The 18,331-nt window shown below is 35.4% G+C and overlaps 1 protein-coding gene across 1 annotated transcript; it reads right to left on the reverse strand.

The window, feature by feature from the left end:
- Nucleotides 1–6,760: 6,760 nt before the first annotated feature.
- Nucleotides 6,761–12,012, reverse strand: LOC127868500 (conoporin-Cn1-like). The gene is made up of 3 exons (XM_052410327.1): nucleotides 11,930–12,012; nucleotides 7,538–8,639; nucleotides 6,761–7,057 (listed from the first exon to the last, which is right to left on the reverse strand). The coding sequence occupies exons 2-3, from the start codon at nucleotides 8,619–8,621 to the stop codon at nucleotides 7,053–7,055; spliced, it is 1,089 nt and encodes a 362-aa protein (XP_052266287.1). The 5' UTR covers nucleotides 8,622–8,639; nucleotides 11,930–12,012; the 3' UTR covers nucleotides 6,761–7,052.
- Nucleotides 12,013–18,331: the final 6,319 nt, after the last annotated feature.

The following is an 18,331-nucleotide window of genomic DNA, read 5'->3' on the forward strand; positions in this document are numbered from 1 at the left end:
CGATGAACAATAGGGTGGTTCCTTCACTGGCGAGACTGGTTAAAACTGGATTCGTCAATTTTCATTTACAGCCTGTTATGTTTAATCCACAATGCGCCTCATGCCCCCTTTAAAGAAACTAAAATGATTTATATCGATCTTTCAAATGGCATAGAAATTAAAGATTTCAATTGTCAAGCAGTCTGGAGCCGAATTCAAGCACATTCTAAGCATGTTTTAAGGCTATGGTAAAAAATAAGCATTTTTAAGCACTCCATATTTTTAAAGTACTTTTCAAGGTAAATCTTTATTTTCAAGCACTTTTTAAGGTCTGTGCGAACCCTGTTAAGGTTGAAAATTGTGTGATCCTGTTTGTCAAAAAGTCTTAGATTATTTGTTTTGATTACCAAATTATATGTTATTGTTTACCATATAAACTGTTCATTGGTGAACTTTTCATGTCTTGAAACATGTTTTATAAAGTTTGTCAAAACATTTAGCCATATAAATAAACCACTCATCATGTGTGTTCATTTATTATGACAGGCGGGTATATATAACTTTTGTTGATGTAGCTCATCATACACATGATTGTGAAACCCATTTACATGTAAAATAAGATTGTTGGTTGCTATGGAAACATTATTTTGGCATTAACTTCTTTGTTGATCTAATTAATTCGATTTATATGAATATGTTATTATGTTTATTTTAACTGATTTATAGAAGGTACCTTTTAATGCCTTTAAATGAATACATGTTCATCTTTGTTTGTTCTGAATTAGAAGTACATGTCATTATTTTTGTTTATTTATGGAGGTTTTACCTTGTGGGTTTCGTAAACAAATTGTAGCTAAATTGTTTTGTCAAATAATGTTGTTCATTTTCATGTTTGATATGTATACGATAGGATTTACTGATAAAATAAGGTGTTTTTGCTGTTCAAAACAGTAAAAATCGATATTCTATCTTTTTGTTGCCTTGGTAACCATGATTACCATCATCAAAATGTCTGAACATTAACTTTTTTACCAGCATATATGTATGGCACTTTTAAATTCCATGTATGATGTTTACGTTGGGCGAAGTCTTTAATGGATTGAAATAAATACACTGTAAAATATGTGGATCTTTTCTAAAAAAAGGATATGTTGCACTATAACTCAACCTATTTTCTTAGATTCTTTTTGTTACTATGTATTAAATAAATATCATGTTGAAACAAAGATCATTGAATGTAAGCAGTTTTATCATATAAGTGACAAAAACGTAAATATTATGTTTTTTCCTGATATTTAGACAATTTTAATGAAAATAATCTATTTTATGTAAATTCGTTACCATAGCAACCACTGTGTTCAAATGTTTGTTTTTGTTTGAACATAAAATGTGAAAACATGGCCAGTTCTACTAATGCATTGAATCTATGTGTGAATGCTATACAGTAAATGCATGTATACTATATTTACAAAAGAGTTTGTTGTCAATGTCAATTGATATAGAAAACCATTATTTAGTTATAAGATCGTATAAAGGATGCATGTGTTCAAAACTCAATATTTCCAAAAACTATTATAGTTAGAAACCTAAAACTTTGGATTTGACTTATGCTTGCATTCATCTTTTAAAAAATGACAAAAAAACGAAAATGTGAATTTTCCTCGTTTGTACTGATTTTTGTAGAACATCGCACAAATATATAATATATATAAATATATATATATATATATATATATATATATATATATATATATATATATATATAATATATATATATATATATATATATATATATATATATATATATATATATATATATAAATTTGATAGTGAACTTTTTTTTTCAGAAAAGTTGATAATCATATTATAACGAAAAATCAACTTTTCTGGAAAAAAAATTCACCATCAAATTTATATATATATATTTGATAGTGATTTTTTTTCTTCAGAAAAGTTGATTTTTCGTTATAATATGATTATTTATCATTCAAAATGATGTTTTCACTAATTAATATCATAGCCACACGCTAACCACCAGTGACTTATACCGCCAGGCCCTTATGCTTTGTCAACTGAAAGTGACTCTAGTATATCATGGACATCAGAAGGTTTAATAATTAAAGTCTTTAGCGAGTGAGAAATTGGTGCAAAAGTGAGATCCGGTGTTCTATAGAAGTAGTTGATTGACTATGACTGAATTTATTAAGAATGTTCGCCTTCTCAATACAGTCAGTAACAGTGGAATTGTCGACTGGATTTATGAGTGGAATATTTATGTTATTTTTTAGGTTTGTTGTTAAAAGACACGAGAATTTTCCATTAGGCCTTAGCCGTGTTATTAATTTCTTTAAGTCTTTCGCTTAAACTGTCGTAGTACTGTTCTATAGCTGAAAATTAATGTTTTTGTCTGGTTTCTCATTATACGAAACTTGGACCAATTATTAATACTGTTTTTGGATTTCGCAAGTCGGTTGCTTGTTCTTATCATTCGATGTATGTGTTAATTTAGCCTCACACGGTGTGATTTGTATTAATCTGTTTAGGATGCATTGATTGGCATAACGAAGTGATGTTAGTGCAATAGGTTTCAACATTAAAACTTGTAATTGTATTTAAAAAAATGTATAGGTCCCTGTTTTAAATTGGTGTGTGTAGGTCATTTATTAAACAGCATATATAACAATAATACAATTATTTGAACTATTTCAATAACAGTTTTTGTTATCAAAAGGCTCATTAAAGCGTTTTAAGCGACTAAAAGCCGCGTATTCAATACGATACCGGTACATGGTAAATTTAATAATTTGTGGAAACGAAATAACGAACTAAAGAGGGGCAACGACACAATCAATCAAAATAATTATGTCCAAGTTACACAATATGGGAAAAGTTAAAACATTCAAATACAAACATTTTAAAAAAAACTACGTGAAAATGTGCTTTTGAACGGATGTGAGATCAACATTTTCATATACTTTTCTTAAATCTATAGAATATTTTAGATTAAAATAAATATAACATATATTTAAGTAAATACATATATTTACAGAATAGCAATTTGACAAAAACGTATAGTTCTAAAGTTTGATATTGATGTCTTTTTACAATTATGTAAATCGTTACATTCAAATACAAAAGAAATAATGTTTTTTACCACTAATATCAGTTCGTGTACGCGGTAAGCTAACACACCGTTTATTTCATAATTATGAAGGTCACTTGAAAAGTCATAAGTAATGGGAACCAATCTTTTGTATAAAAAGAACATTAGAACAAACATTACTTAACCCATGTATGCCTAGCGTCTAGAAAAAAAGGCCTTGGCAAACAGCATAGACCCAGATGAGACGCCGCATGATGCGGCGTCTCATCAGGGTCTGCGCTGTATGCATAAAGGAATCTCTGTAAGAAATATTCTAAATATAGAAATAAATATACTAGACATCCCTAATTTTGGAAATAAATTGATCCAATTTAAAAGAATGGAAGAGTCCACTAGGCATTAATGGGTTAAAGGCTCGGTCATGCCATAGTATTAGTTATGCACGGGCGAATATTGAAATAGAAGGCCATTTATGCATGGCATCTAATGGGTGGCATTTAAAAGCTTATATTGCGAAACAAGTTTAAAACAGTATGATACCTAACGTAGAACCCTTTATAACTCGATACACCCATTCCTCCTTAAGCGCATTATTACATGGATTACGGACTCAAAGCCTCTAAAGTGAATAAATAGTTATTTCAACATTCTTAAAATACGATCACTTTTATTTATAAAAAGTGATTATCCCTATTGGTAAAATACCAACTTGCATTTGCGGATTCCGCTTCATCGACATTACTTCCGTTTGGGCCGGATTTATTCCCTTCGTGAGCTGCCGTGTCATCGCTGGTTTTCCGGCCTATCATGCCGCTAGCTGACAGAAAAAGCGAGTTATGACAACAATAATGATGGGGCTGAAAATAATGTTAATACGTCTACAACAACTACAATACTTACAACAGCAGCAGCAACAGAAACATCAACATGAGCTGCAATATTACTACCTCTACAACTACTACAACAGCTTAAACAGCTACAAGCTACAGCGTAAGCAACACTACTACTACTACTTCTACTACTACTACTACTACTACTACTACTACTACTACTACTACTACTACTACTACACATTGTACTGAAAAAACGGAAACTTAAACAATCTTCTAATCGGTAACCGCAAAGCCGCAAGAAATGTAATGTTATTTGTTGTAGAATTGCATTGTGGTCATGTACAAAGTTTCAGATTATGCTACTGAAGTCAAAACTGGCCAAACCCCGAGGGACATTAGTATTTCTAGACAACTATTAGAAATGCATTTAAAATATAATTGACGGAAACTGAAACACCTCTTGCTTTCATATTTCTCTCGTATCATCATCCAGAGGTCCTACAGTTTGTTCAAATTATGACCCGAAGGTCAAAATGGCTCCGTCCCGTGGGTCAAGAAATTTTACATATAGGGAATAATGGTCTAGTAAACAATCTTCACCAAACCCTAGGGTTTCATATTGTTTTGGTAGCATCACCTAGAGGTTTTCCAGAAAGTGTATTCAAAGTATGTCCCGGGGTGAAAATCAACTCCACTCAGAGGCCGCCAGTTGTACATTAATTTCTATATGGAATCGTATAAAAATCACTGATGACGTCTGAAACTGCATAGCCTAGGCTTTCATATAACGTTTGTAGCATCATCTTAAGGTGCTCTACACAACGTGCTTAGATTATGATCATGAATTCAAAGCTGACCACGATCGTGCCACCAGTTTATATTGCCTTATATAGCGGTATTATAAACCTTTAAAAGGATCTTGTATGGGACGGAAAAGACAATGACTTTCATATTCTGTATGTAGCATTATTTTGAAGAACATTGTATTATACAAAGTTTCACATAAAAAAATGGACCTTTTATCAAAACTGGCATCGCGCCAGTGATAACCACTTTTAAGTTTACATCTCTAGATCATCTGCACAGCTTGCTACTTAGGTCGAAAATCCCCCCTCCCCCACCCGGTCATTCAGTGGCATAATCAGTGCACAGTTTATATGGAAGACATTAAAACAAGGCTACATTTAGTACGAATCATCTAGTAGAGGTTCTCTTCAAAGTTTGTTGAAATGATGGCCCTGGTTATAATAAATAGCATCGCCCAGGGATCACCACTTTTACATATAATTTACACATATAATGCCTTTTAAAATCTTATTATCTGAAGCAGTAAGGTCTAAGATTTTCATATTTGGTATGTAGCTTCATCCACGGGTCTACAAACTTGGTCAAATAATGACCCGGGGATCACAAGTTTTACCTAGACTTAAAAGGGAAATAGTTTACACATCTCATTTTCTGAAACCACACATCCCAATGATTTTTACATTTGAAAAATGAAAATAATGAAAGAAAAGAAATTAATAGTTTCAGACAAAAAGACTTAGGTGAACAAGTACGCTAGATGATGCTACATATAAAATAAAACGAATAATTGTCGTGAACGGTACATATGCCGTTTGCTAAAATCAAAAATGCTAAAAGATTCGTAAGTCAGCGGACGGAAGTTCGATGATATCCTAAGTGTTGAAATTATAGTTTTTTTAATATATAATATATATACTGTGTTTTGCAACCGATCAATTTTTTTTGCAGTTCAAAGTCGCATAAACTGGTGGGAACACGCATAATTAACCTTGATATTCCTTGTCATCTGTCCATGGTAAATATCGCTTTCGAATTTGCTTTGTGTACTATGCCTCATAACATGTAAATTGTATGCATGAAAGCAATGATACACTTTTAAACAATCATTAATTAAAGTCTACCCTTAAATGACAAATGATTATTAATGTGCGAGTATCATGGCTTCATAAGTAAGTTATATTTTATCTTTTTATAAGTTGTCCGGCCAACTGTTGTGTGAAAAGTGAGGGGGAAATGATTATTTCAATTGACTAACCTACGTGTTGTTTTCAGCGCACGTGCTTGCCTAGCCTACGGTAAAGATCCCATTCAAGATTTGTTGTGTTTTTCCGAATCATTAAATTTTATTGCTTTGCAGGAATGTTAATGTCATGAAACTATTTATGGTACAATTTTCACGAGTTTCTTTGCAGCTCATACTATTATAAACGGTGCATGGCTGGATAAAAATATTACTTTCGATTTTGTGCTTACCTATCTTTAAACAAAAGAATGCTCCAATGTTTGTCGGGTATCCCTAACCCTTCAAATTAAGAGGTGAAGTTAAACTAGTTTTTTTTTAAGGGGTCGTCCAACAGATTATGGCATGTATTAAAGCTTGTCATTTACTGCTTTAAATGCTTTATATTGATAAATTTAAACATTTGAACTAAAAATCTCCAGTAAAAAATAAGAATACAATTTTTAAAAAGACGAAAAAAACGTTAACTTCCACAGGGCTCGAACCACTGACCCCTAGACTCATGGAAGCTTGGAGTTATATGTCTGCCGATTTAACCACTCGACCATCCGCGCTCACGTTAAATGTATAGGTATTTTTTAGATATATAAGCAATCCTCGTAGTTTCCCGAAATATCGATTCGCGTCGAGCGACGCTTTAATCTGTTGGACAGTCCCTTTAATGTCCTCAACGATAAGCAACTTAGTGTCTTATCACTTCTTTCGATACTACATTTCGACGTCATTGACCGTTTATTTTGCGTTTAGCGATTTAGGGTACACAAATGACTGCATATAATTGTTGGTTCAGTTTTGGAATGAAAATGTCATTTTCCTTCCGTCCATTTCTAAACCATTTAAATATTGACAACAAGTTTGATATGTTGTGTAAAGTTAGTTTTGTGAAATAAAACGTGAACATAAACAAAGTAAGCAATTCAAACACAAAAGCACTCACTCGTGTATGCTTATACAAATTATTGGAAAATTAAAGGAATACAAAGATATATATCATAAGAAAGGACTTGAACTTTGAGCCGTGCAGAAATCTTGAAGTAATCATGGAAGCCTGGTCGTAATCAGCAGTGCCACACCTCGAATGGACGTTTTCTCAGGCTAAAAAACACAAAATAGCATAGTATCAGTACAAACATTTAACAAGAGCATCGCATAACGGGTGCCAACGCTCGGCTGCGGGTGCAGTTTTTAATAAATGCAAGCTTGTCAGAATATTTTTTGGAGGTCACAGTGACCTTGACATTTGACCTAGTGACCCAAAATGGTTGTGGTGTGTAGAACTAATCAAGGTGCATCTGCATATGAAGTTTCAAAGTTGTAGGTGGAAGCACTTTGCTTTAAGAGCCAATGTTAAGGTTTTAGCACGACGCCTACGGCGGACGATACGACACGACGAGCTGGCTATGACAATACCTCGGATTTTTTTCCGAAAACAGCCGGGCACAAATGTATGAGAGTAACGAAACTTACTATGTTATGATTAAATGATGCAAAGTTACATACACACAATTTTCCACATATCGAGAAAACATTTATTTACTTTTGTGTTAAATAGAAAGCAAGTGTAAAAACACATACCTCCATTAATGAAGCGTCGGCTAGGCCTACTTCTTTTCTTTCGATTCTTTGCCAGGTTGTCCCGAATAGAATCTGCGAGGTCGCTCTCATTCATTGCAGAGAAGGTAACTTCAACAAGTGCGTGTTGTGTATTGCTCATGGTCGCAAAGAACATCAATCCTAAGTTAGAGTCCTCCCAGTGAACGGTCGGCATGTCGTGGTAATAGTCCTTCCTCTCAAACCCTAGCCTTTCGTTACTTCCACTGTTGTACATCTGGTTTGCCCATCCGCCATCATGGTTTACGTTTTGCTTCGTTATACCGACAGCTAACACATTACCGTGTAGAAATGTGTTTAGTGGCACCGACCACATTACGACTAACCGGCGAGATTTACCTGCTATTTCCCAGGACACGACGCCATAGGAACCAGAAGTCGTAAACGAAGACTTTCGCGCCACCATCGCCTCTTTTTGACCCGGCCGAACTGGGCTAGGAGGGGTAGTGATTACTCCATGCACAACTGTATACTGCGGTTTCATCAGCTCAAACTTTGTCCAGTTTTCTATCTCCTTGCCCATTGTTACCGGGTAGGGCAGTGACATGAGAGTTTGAATCGTCGATCCCGCATAGCTTGTACCAGTCGAAACTGCCCCTCCGGCGGCGGAAATGACATCGCCCATAGCGACACCACCAAAACCTGCGATAGCACTAGAACCGAGTGCTCCGAGTGAACCGAGCGCTCCAGCACCGAGCGTTCCCAGAGAACCGACTGCACCAGCACCGAGCGTTTCGAGTGAACCGACAGCACCAGCATCGAGCGTTCCGAGCGCTCCGAGTGAACCGACAGCACCAGCACCGAGCGTTCCAAGTGAACCGACAGCACCAGCACCGAGCGTTCCGAGTGAACCGACAGCATCAGAACAGAGCGTTCCGAGCGCTCCGAGTGAAGCGACAGCACCAGCACCGAGCGTTCCGAGCGCTCCGAATGAACCGACAGCACCAGCACCGATAGCAGTGAGGAGACCTGGTATTGGTGCTTGAATGTGCGTTACTTGGGCAACTAGTAACAAACAGATGGTGGCGACTGTCCGATGAGAAGCCATACTTTATGTTTCGAGATTCTTGAACGAAAAATCAATATTTCACGAAATAGAAATAATATGATACTGAGTAAATAATATCATATAAAGATATTGAATGTATACTCAATAAAATAATTGATTGACGAGTATTTAGGAATAAGCAGTCATATACAAAAAACTTCCAGATAATATCCATAACAATAAAGATAAATCAAAGTGCTTAGGGTAATTAATCAAGTAAATACTTAAACTTTACTTTAATACGTAAACTGGAGGATTACATGAACATTGAGTTGTTTGTAACTAAAGATCAGTCATATAATGCGAGGCTTTTAAAAAATGAAAGCCAGTCTATTCTATATTTTCACAAATTATAAATTATACGATAATTGGTTAATTTATTAAATCCGTATGAAGGGAACGGTGTTGGGAAAGTATAAAACTGCGTTTTTTTAGCGAAAATGCCAATAACCAAAATCAAATACAAGTAAAAATGGATTAAACTATTTGACAGCAATCAAAGTCCAATTGCATTGTCAAACAGAAATATGTTTGTCAGAAGCACAATGCCCCTTATTGCGCCACTTTGAAGCCATATATTTGACCTTTGACCTTGAATGATGACATTGACCTTGACCTTTCACCACTCAAAATGTGCAGCTCTATGAGATACACATACATGCCAAATATCAAGTTGCTATCTTCAATAATGCAAAAGTTATTGCAAAATTTTAACCAAGGTTAAAGTTTTGGGACACACACAATGAATGACAGACGGATCTTTCGATCCGGGGGCATTAAAAAGGTTATGATAAAACTTTAACGAAGGTTAAAGTTATAGGAAAGAAAAATACAATGATATTTGACCTTTGATCTTGAATGTTGACCTTGACATCTCACCACTAAAAATGTGCAGCTGCACGAGAAGTAAGTAAGAGATTGAATGGAGTAATGAATATATTTTTTTATTGACTTTTGACCTTGAAGGATGACCTTGACCTTGACCTTTTACCACTCAAAATGTGCAGCTCCACGAGATACACATGCATGCCAAATATGAAGTTGCTGTGTTCAATATTAAACAAGATATGTGTTTGTCAGAAACACAATGCCGCCGAAGGCGCCGCTTTAAGCCATAAATTTGACCTTTGACCTTGACGACCTTGACCTTTCACCACCAAAAATGTGGAGCTCCATGAGATACACATGCGTGCCAAATATCAAGTTGCTATCTTCAATATTCAAAAAGTTATAACCAAACTTTAATGAAGGTTAAAATTTTTGGAAAGAAAAATACAACAATATTTGACCTTTGACCTAGAAGGATAACTTTGACCTTGACTTTTCACCACTCAAAATGTGCAGCTCCGTGGGATACACATGCATCTAAAATATGAAATAGCTTTCTTCAATATTGCAAAAGTTATCAAACTTTAACCAATCTTAAAGTTTTGGGAAACACAATTTATGACAGACGGACGGACGGACGGACAGATAGACAGACGGACAGACGGACAGACAGACAGACAGACAGACAGACCAAAAACGATATACACCCGATCTTTCGATCCGGGGGCATAAAAATGTGCAGCTGAACGAGAAGTAAATAAAAGATTGAATGGAGAAATGATTTTTTTTTTACTTTTGACATTTGACCTTGAAGGATTACCTTGACCTTGCCCTTTTACCACTCAAAATGTGCAGCTCCACGAGATACCCATGCATGCCGAATATGAAATTGCTGTGTTCAATATTAAAAAAGTTATGATAAAACTTTAACGAAGGTTAAAGTTATAGGAAAGAAAAATACAATGATCTTTGACCTTGAAGGTTGACATTGACCTTTCACCACTAAAAAATGTGCAGCTGCACGAGAAGTAAGAGATTGAATGGAGAAATGATATTTTTTATTTATTTTGACCTTTGACCTTGAAAGATGACCTTGACCTTTCACCACTCAAAATGTGCAGCTCCACGAGATACACATGCATGCCAAATATGATGTTGTTGTGTTCAATATTAAACAAGTTATGATAAAAACATTTAACGAAGGTTAAAGTTATAGGAAAGAAAAATACAATGATATTTGACCTTTGACCTTGAAGGATGACCTTGACCTTGACCTTTCCCCACTTAAAATGAGCAGCTACATGAGATACACATGCATGGTAAATATCAAGTTGGTATGTTCAATATTGCAAAAGTTATCAAACTAGACAGACAGACAGACAGACAGACGGACGGACGGACGGTCGGACGGACGGGCGGACGGACGGACGGACGGACGGGCGGGCGGGCGGGCGGGCGGGCGGGTGGACGGGCAGGCAGACAGACTGACAGACAGACAGACAGACAGACAGATTAGAACGAATGTGCGGTCCGTTCCATGCATGCAATTGATACCAGATACACAGGCTTAGTTAGGCTTAGAGTAACAGTGTTGTGTTTATTATGTCCACTTTAATAGCCAATTAAACGATGCGTTACAAAACATCTTTACGTTGTTTGATAAACAGAATTTCAAGTCATAACGATGTATGCAAAACATACATATTATGTTAATCGGACACTTGCGACGGACAGAATCGACTTTTACTTTCATGTTTTTTTCCTCATATTGCAAGCTGGTACAATAAATACACATGCGTTCTAGACACATGCCAACGGCGTGAATATCGGAATCTGCCCTGTGTTGCGATTTCTCGACCGAGAAAACACAAATGACTATATTTTAAACGTTCAAGTTTTAAAATTAAGGATTGTCGATACCTTGTGCTAAAATTTGTTCTTGTTTATTAACAGAGCCATGCATAAGCTACGTCTACATGACAAAGATGTTGATATTTTGTTTAGTTTTATGGCAATGCAATTGGACTTTGATGGCTGGCAGAAAATATAAATGTTTCTGTTGAAACCTTTGTTTCTATTTTTGCATTTTTTATGTTGGGCATTTTCGGTCAAAACACACTGTAATATAATATCCAAACACTGCTCCAGAACCAAATGATTCACACGGTCATAAGCATGCTTATTGCATTTTGTATCTGTTTCTAGGACGTCGATTGTGTAAGGAGGTATTTAATTGGATCCACAGGATATTACAATAAAACGTTAAATAATCAACACGAGCGACACGAGTCTTGGGCGAACCATAGCATTGCAATATCCCATACATTAATTGTTATAACAGTTTATATACTAGTAATTTACGTTTTGGAGTTATGTTTTCATCAGTTTTTCCCATATGTATCTTTCTTTACTCAAGATAAACATATCGCTGAAATTGTTTAACATGCAAAGTACAATAAATGAGAAAACTATTTTCTTACCTGATATGTAACTCGCTTGGAAGCTTTAATTTGCTAAGCTCATGTCTCTTGTTTTATATTTTCCCGGGCTTCTATCGACCAATGGAATTAGGGCGCGCGGCATGTTTTATCCGGTCTTTACAAGTTAAAATATCCATGCACATAAAAATATCGATATTGGCGGCAATCTTAACGAGCATCTCAACTCTTCACACGAGGAAAACGAGCCTAGTATTTTAAAACAGCAGAAGCAACACGAACGTATAGTTATCAAAAAAGCATAGGTATCAAATGATCTGAGAACCGATGCATCCACAAGAAAACACAGTAACTCTATCAGCAACGATCTAGATACAAGCTTGTCTAAGTTAACATCTTATAATATTACTAAAATAATGCAGATAAAGAACAATGGCAAAAATATCGATATTGGCGGCAATCTTAACGAGCATCTCGACTCTTCACGCGAGGAAAACGAGCCTAGTATTTTAAAACAGCAGAAGCAACACGAACGTATAGTTATCAAAAAAGCATAGGTATCAAATGATCTGAGAACCGATGCATCCACAAGAAACCACAGTAACTCTATCAGCAACTATCTAGATACAAGCTTGTCTAAGTTAACATCTTATAACATTTCTAAAATAATGCAGATACAGAAGACTGGCAAAACACAATTCAAATCACGACACCATCAGTTAAATATTTAAACAAGAGCACCGCCTTGCGGGTGCAGATCGCTCATCTATTTTCTTTTTAAAGGTGAAGGGACTCTCATTTTCAATCACAAAGGAGGGAGGGGTGGAGTGAAGAGGGGTGTATAGTGTGCGGGTGTGGACATTTATTACATTATCTTCCAAAAATGCGAAATAAAACGAAAAAAAAAAAAATTCGGGGGAGGGTGGGGGTGGGGTGGGGGTGGGGTGGGGGGGGGGGATTCTTGGGTGCGATGGTTGGACGGTATTTCAAACATAAAATAATAAAAATAAATATTTGTGTTTTTTAACCGTTTCAAAAAAAAATTGGGGGGGGGGGGTTGGGGGGGGGGTATAGTGTGAGGGTGTGGTGGTAATTTGTGAGATGATCTTACAAAAAAAAACAAAAAAATTAGGGGGAGGGGAGATTCGGGTGGGGGTAGGCGGGGTGGGGGGGGGATTCTTGGGTGCGATGGTTGGACGGCATTTCAAACATAAAATAATAAAAATAAATATTTGTGTTTTTTAACCGTTTCAAAAAAAAAAAATTTGGGGGGTGGGGGGTATAGTGTGAGGGTGTGGTGGTCATTTGTGAGATGATCTTTAAAAAAAAAAAAAAATTGGGGGGGGGGAGGGGGGGAGGGGGGGGGGAGGGCACGGGGATGGTTTGGGTGGAGTCTTGTGGTAAATGCTATTTCAAACATAAAATAATAAAAATAAATATTTGTGTTTTTTAACCGTTTCAAAAAAAAAATTTGAGGGTGGGGTGGGGGGGGGGGTATAGTGTGAGGGTGTGGTGGGAGGGGGGGGGGAAGGGTACGGGGGAGGGTTTGGGTGGAGTCTATTGTTGTAAATGCTATTTCAAACATAAAATAATAAAAATAAATACCTGTGTTTTTAACCGTTTCAAAAAAAAATGGGGGTGGGGTGGGGGGGGGGGGTATAGTGTGAGGGTGTGGTGGTCCTTTGTGAGATTATCTTTAAAAAATATATATATATTTAGGGGGGGGGGAGGGGGGATGGGGGGGGAGGGCACGGGGGATGGTTTGGGAGGAGTCTATTGTGGTATGTCAGGTAAGAGTAGTTTTGTCAAAGTATCAATCAAATATAATCATAAATAAAGAAGTTATGGCAATTTTAGCAAAATTTAATAACTTGACCTTGAGAGTCAAGGTCATTCAAAGGTCAAGGTAAAATTCAACTTGCCAGGTACAGTAACCTCATGATAGCATGAAAGTATTTGAAGTTTGAAAGCAATAGCCTTGATACTTAAGAGGTAAAGTGGATCGAAACACAAAATTTAACCATATATTCAAAGTTAGTAAGTCAAAAAAGTGCATAATTCCGTAAAAATGACAACCAGAGTTATGCAACTTGTCCTTTTACTGTACCCTTATGATCGTTTGCGAGTGTTCAAAGTATGAAAGCAATATCTATGATACTTTAGGGGTAAAGTGAACCAAAACACAAAGCTTAACCAAATTTTCAATTTTCTAAGTATAAAGGGCCCATAATTCCGTCCAAATGCCAGTCAGAGTTACATAACTTTGCCTGCACAGTCCATTTATGATAGTTAATAAGTGTTGCAAGTATGAAAGCAATACCTTTGATACTGTAGGAATAAAGTGGACCTAAACACAAAACTTAATCAAATTTTCAATTTTTTAAGTATAAAAAGGGCACATAATTCTGTCAAAATGCCAGTCAGAGTTACATTACTTTGCCTGCACAGTCCCCTTATGATAGTTAGTAAGTGTTGCAAGTATGAAAGCAATAGCTTTGATACTTAAGGAATAAAATGGACCTAAACACAAAACTTAACCAAAATTTTCAATTTTCTTAGTATAAAAAGGGCACATAATTCTGTCAAAATCCACGCCAGAGTTATCGAACTTTGCCTGCCTAGTCCCCTCATGATAGTAAGTAAGTGTATCAAGTTTGAATGCAATAGCAATGATACTTTCTGAGAAAAGTGGACCTAAACGCAAAACTTTACCAAAATTTTCAATTTTCTTAGTAGAAAAAGGGCACATAATTCTGTCAAAATGCATGCCAGAGTTATCTAACTTTGCCTGCCCAGTCCCCTCATGATAGTAAGTAAGTGTACCAAGTTTAAATGCAATAGCATTGATACTTTCTGAGAAAAGTGGACCTAAACGCAAAACTTAACCGGACGCCGACGCCAACGCCAACGCCGACGCCGACGCCAAGGTGATGACAATAGCTCTTTTTTTTTCAAAAAATAGATGAGCTAAAAATGAAATATTTTAAACACAATGCACATTTCGACGAAATTAAAGCTTTAGATAAATGAACGAACACATAATTAATCAAACTAAAACGAGTTCCTGTAATCAATAGAAAACAATATCGAAATTCTTGTCGGACAATCATTTCAAACGGGAAAGAAAAATGACAAGCATAAACAAAATATCACATTGTTGAAAAAGCAAGTTGAACATATCCGTGAACAAGACAAACACAATGCTATTAACCGTCAAGAATATGCTGATAGTCGCGGTGGACAACTGGACAATTAAGATCCGTAGAACAATATAGTCGAAAAAATATTGAGCGTATACCAGACGTGTCCAAATCAACACAAAACGGTCGAATAGCAATATCTAACGACTCGTATAAAACAGTAATACGGAAGTACTTGCATAATTAAATTAGACAATACAAGGGCTAAGTCGGCGATATTGTTATATCGAGCAGACTGGAGAAGGTCAAGGCCAAGACAGATTCGGTATAGCGTAAAGGTCAAAAGAAAGGAGTTATCAGGTTCAAACATGTACATTAATGAAGATCTAACAAACATTAATTAAAAGGTATTGATGGCGATAAAAAGGGCATGGCCTGAAAATGAAGTTGTTGGGTTGCGAAGACGAAAACTACGTGTTGTATTGTACAAATTACAAACATTTATTTGGAGCTGACTAACCGCTGCTGATTAAAAGTTTTTTAGCAAAATATAGATAACCTTAAATGACCTTTTTTCATTGAACACCATCTCAACAACAATTACGTAAAGAAACTGGTCCTCGTGTTTTTAGACCTCGATGGACACGATGTTTTATTTAAGCATATGTGTTAATAATTGCAGCAAAACTGTGGTCATTTTACAAATCTACAGTGTTTTTTACCACTGCGACCAAAGTGTGTACAAGTACTTAAATTGTTTTCGAAACAATGTTGGTGTCGAAAATACATACATTTAAATTAAAGTATACGAGTTGATAAAATAACGTGCATGTATTAATACGGTTTAAGTAAAAATATAGCGCAAATAGAAAAACATGATTTATAAAACTGATAATAAAAAACTTTGCTTATTTAATGGTATGTAAATGTTTGAACATCATTTACAAAATATATAAGCTTTTATATAAAAGCATAATATATGTATATAACTTAAATAAGATTGAACTAAATGTTTAGCAAGACAAATACAAACTTCTAGTCATTGAATAAGCATGAATTTGTATAACACAATTTTACTTATACTTATATTGTGTTAAAACGGTTATTTCTCTTTGATTTTAGTTTTAAATAGCACGGTTTCGGCTATATATGAAATTATAACGCACAACTTAGACAAATATAAATAATAAATGTGATTTACAAAAATGTTTACGTATAAAATAGTATGTAAACATTTGATAAATTATATACACAAATAATAACTATGTATAGGTGGTTTTAGTTTCACTTAAGTCTGATTAAGATTTAACTTTAACACTACAAAAACGCATTTCAACACTTGAGCAGTCATGCAGCTTTATACAACATTACATTTTAGTAGCTATTATTATTATAGGCAGTCTTTGGTTTGTGACGGCGGTATATATGTCATTGATCAAAACGGACCCAAGTGAATAAAACATACTAGTGTTTATCTTTGTTCATGTATTGTTAGATATATACATGTTTGAAACAGGGTTAATGATAACTACATCAATAATTGACGTTTACGTTTAGTGATTTATTCTTCGCTTTTTTTGCGACGATGGTATTAATCACGTGTGCTGTAGTTTGTTTTGGTAAATATGTTGTCTAACAAATTTATCAATATATGCTTAAAGTAGGGATAATAACACTTATTTAAAGCGCAAATCATATTTTTATATAATAACTACTCGAACCCTATATAATGCAACATTAAATTCAAACTAACTCACCTGCATACTATAAATTTTCTTGTGGAAATGTATTGCATAATGAATTATTATTGTTATTGCAGTAATAAATGTAATTGCATAGTAACTGAATGGTTATAATGCATTTAATAACTGATCGTTTGAAACAGTTATTATAGCGGTTATTTTTTAAAGCGTTTGAATATCTGATACAACACCTATTCGAATAATTCATGATACTACAATATCATCATAGAATAATTACGATCGTAAATTATAGTATATACACGCGTATAAAAACTATGAATGCACTATTGTGACACAGATTTTCAGATAATGCCCATTAGAATTTGCCTTGCTTTGTCATTAACATCAAAACAAGGACGAATCTTAAAAAAAGATGTATTGATGTGCAATCGGATACTACCGGGTATGTTGATATCTCTTTTCAGCTTTACGGTAAACATGTACACATGGACAGTAACAAAGGTAAGGATATTACTACTACTACTACTACTACTACTACTACTACTACTACTACTGCTACTACTACTACTACTACTACTACTACTACTACTACTACTACTACTACTACTACTACTACTACTGCTACTGCTATTGCTACAGCTACTGCTTTTGCAATTGCTACAGCTACTGCTGCTTCTTCTACCACTACTTCCACTGCTTCTGCTACTACTACTACTACTACTACTACTACTAGTACTACACCTACTACTACTACTACTACTACTACTATTACTACTACTATTACTACTACTACTACTACTACTACTAGTACAACTACTACTACTACTGCTTCTGCTACCGCTACCGCTGCCGCTGCCACTGCCAAGACCACAATTTCTACTACTACTACTACTACTACTACTACTACTACTACTACTACTACTACTACTACTACTACTACTACTACTACTACTACTACTACTTCTACTACAACTAAAATTGTTGACCTGTACATGTGATCTGGACAGTTAGCCGGTGTGACTGATGCATTATTTTCAACATTCTCTTAATGACCTGAAGATATGGGCCAAATTTTATGTAAACAAATCATTCCAGGGATACAGGAAACATGGAGGGGACAACACATATTGAAGCCCGAAACATTGACCTTCAAGAATGACCTTGATCTAGAGCCGGCGTGACTGACTCGTGGCTTATATAGATCGTCTTAAGGTCATAAACATACAATTATATTAAAGTTTCTTGAAAATCATTCAAATCGAATAATAGAAATGTTTCGGACACGAAAATGAAGGCTAAAACCTTTGACCTTTACAAATGACCTTGAGCGAGATACTGAAAACTTTTTAACATCATATAAATAGAAGCAATAAGGCAGCTGTTATAAAAGTACGTCGTATGTTTTACATAGGGCATTGAGAGCGAACAAGTAAATGTTACGGACAGATTGACGGACGCAGAGGTTGACGGACGGGTGAAGGGCATTCCAATAATTAACCCCAGTCTCACGTCGTAGAATACATGGATATTATCATTGGTTACTAAAAAATATTATTGTATAGAAAAAGTTCTCACAAGTTGGTACGTACCGGACCAGTATA

The sequence above is a fragment of the Dreissena polymorpha genome, chromosome 2, assembly GCF_020536995.1.
Source record: "Dreissena polymorpha isolate Duluth1 chromosome 2, UMN_Dpol_1.0, whole genome shotgun sequence".
NCBI classification, from domain to species: Eukaryota; Metazoa; Mollusca; class Bivalvia; order Myida; family Dreissenidae; genus Dreissena; species Dreissena polymorpha.

Coding starts and splice junctions, on each gene's coding strand:
- LOC127868500 (XM_052410327.1), bottom strand. CDS start 8,621: ATGGCTTCTCATCGGACAGTCGCCACCATCTGTTTGTTACTAGTTGCC.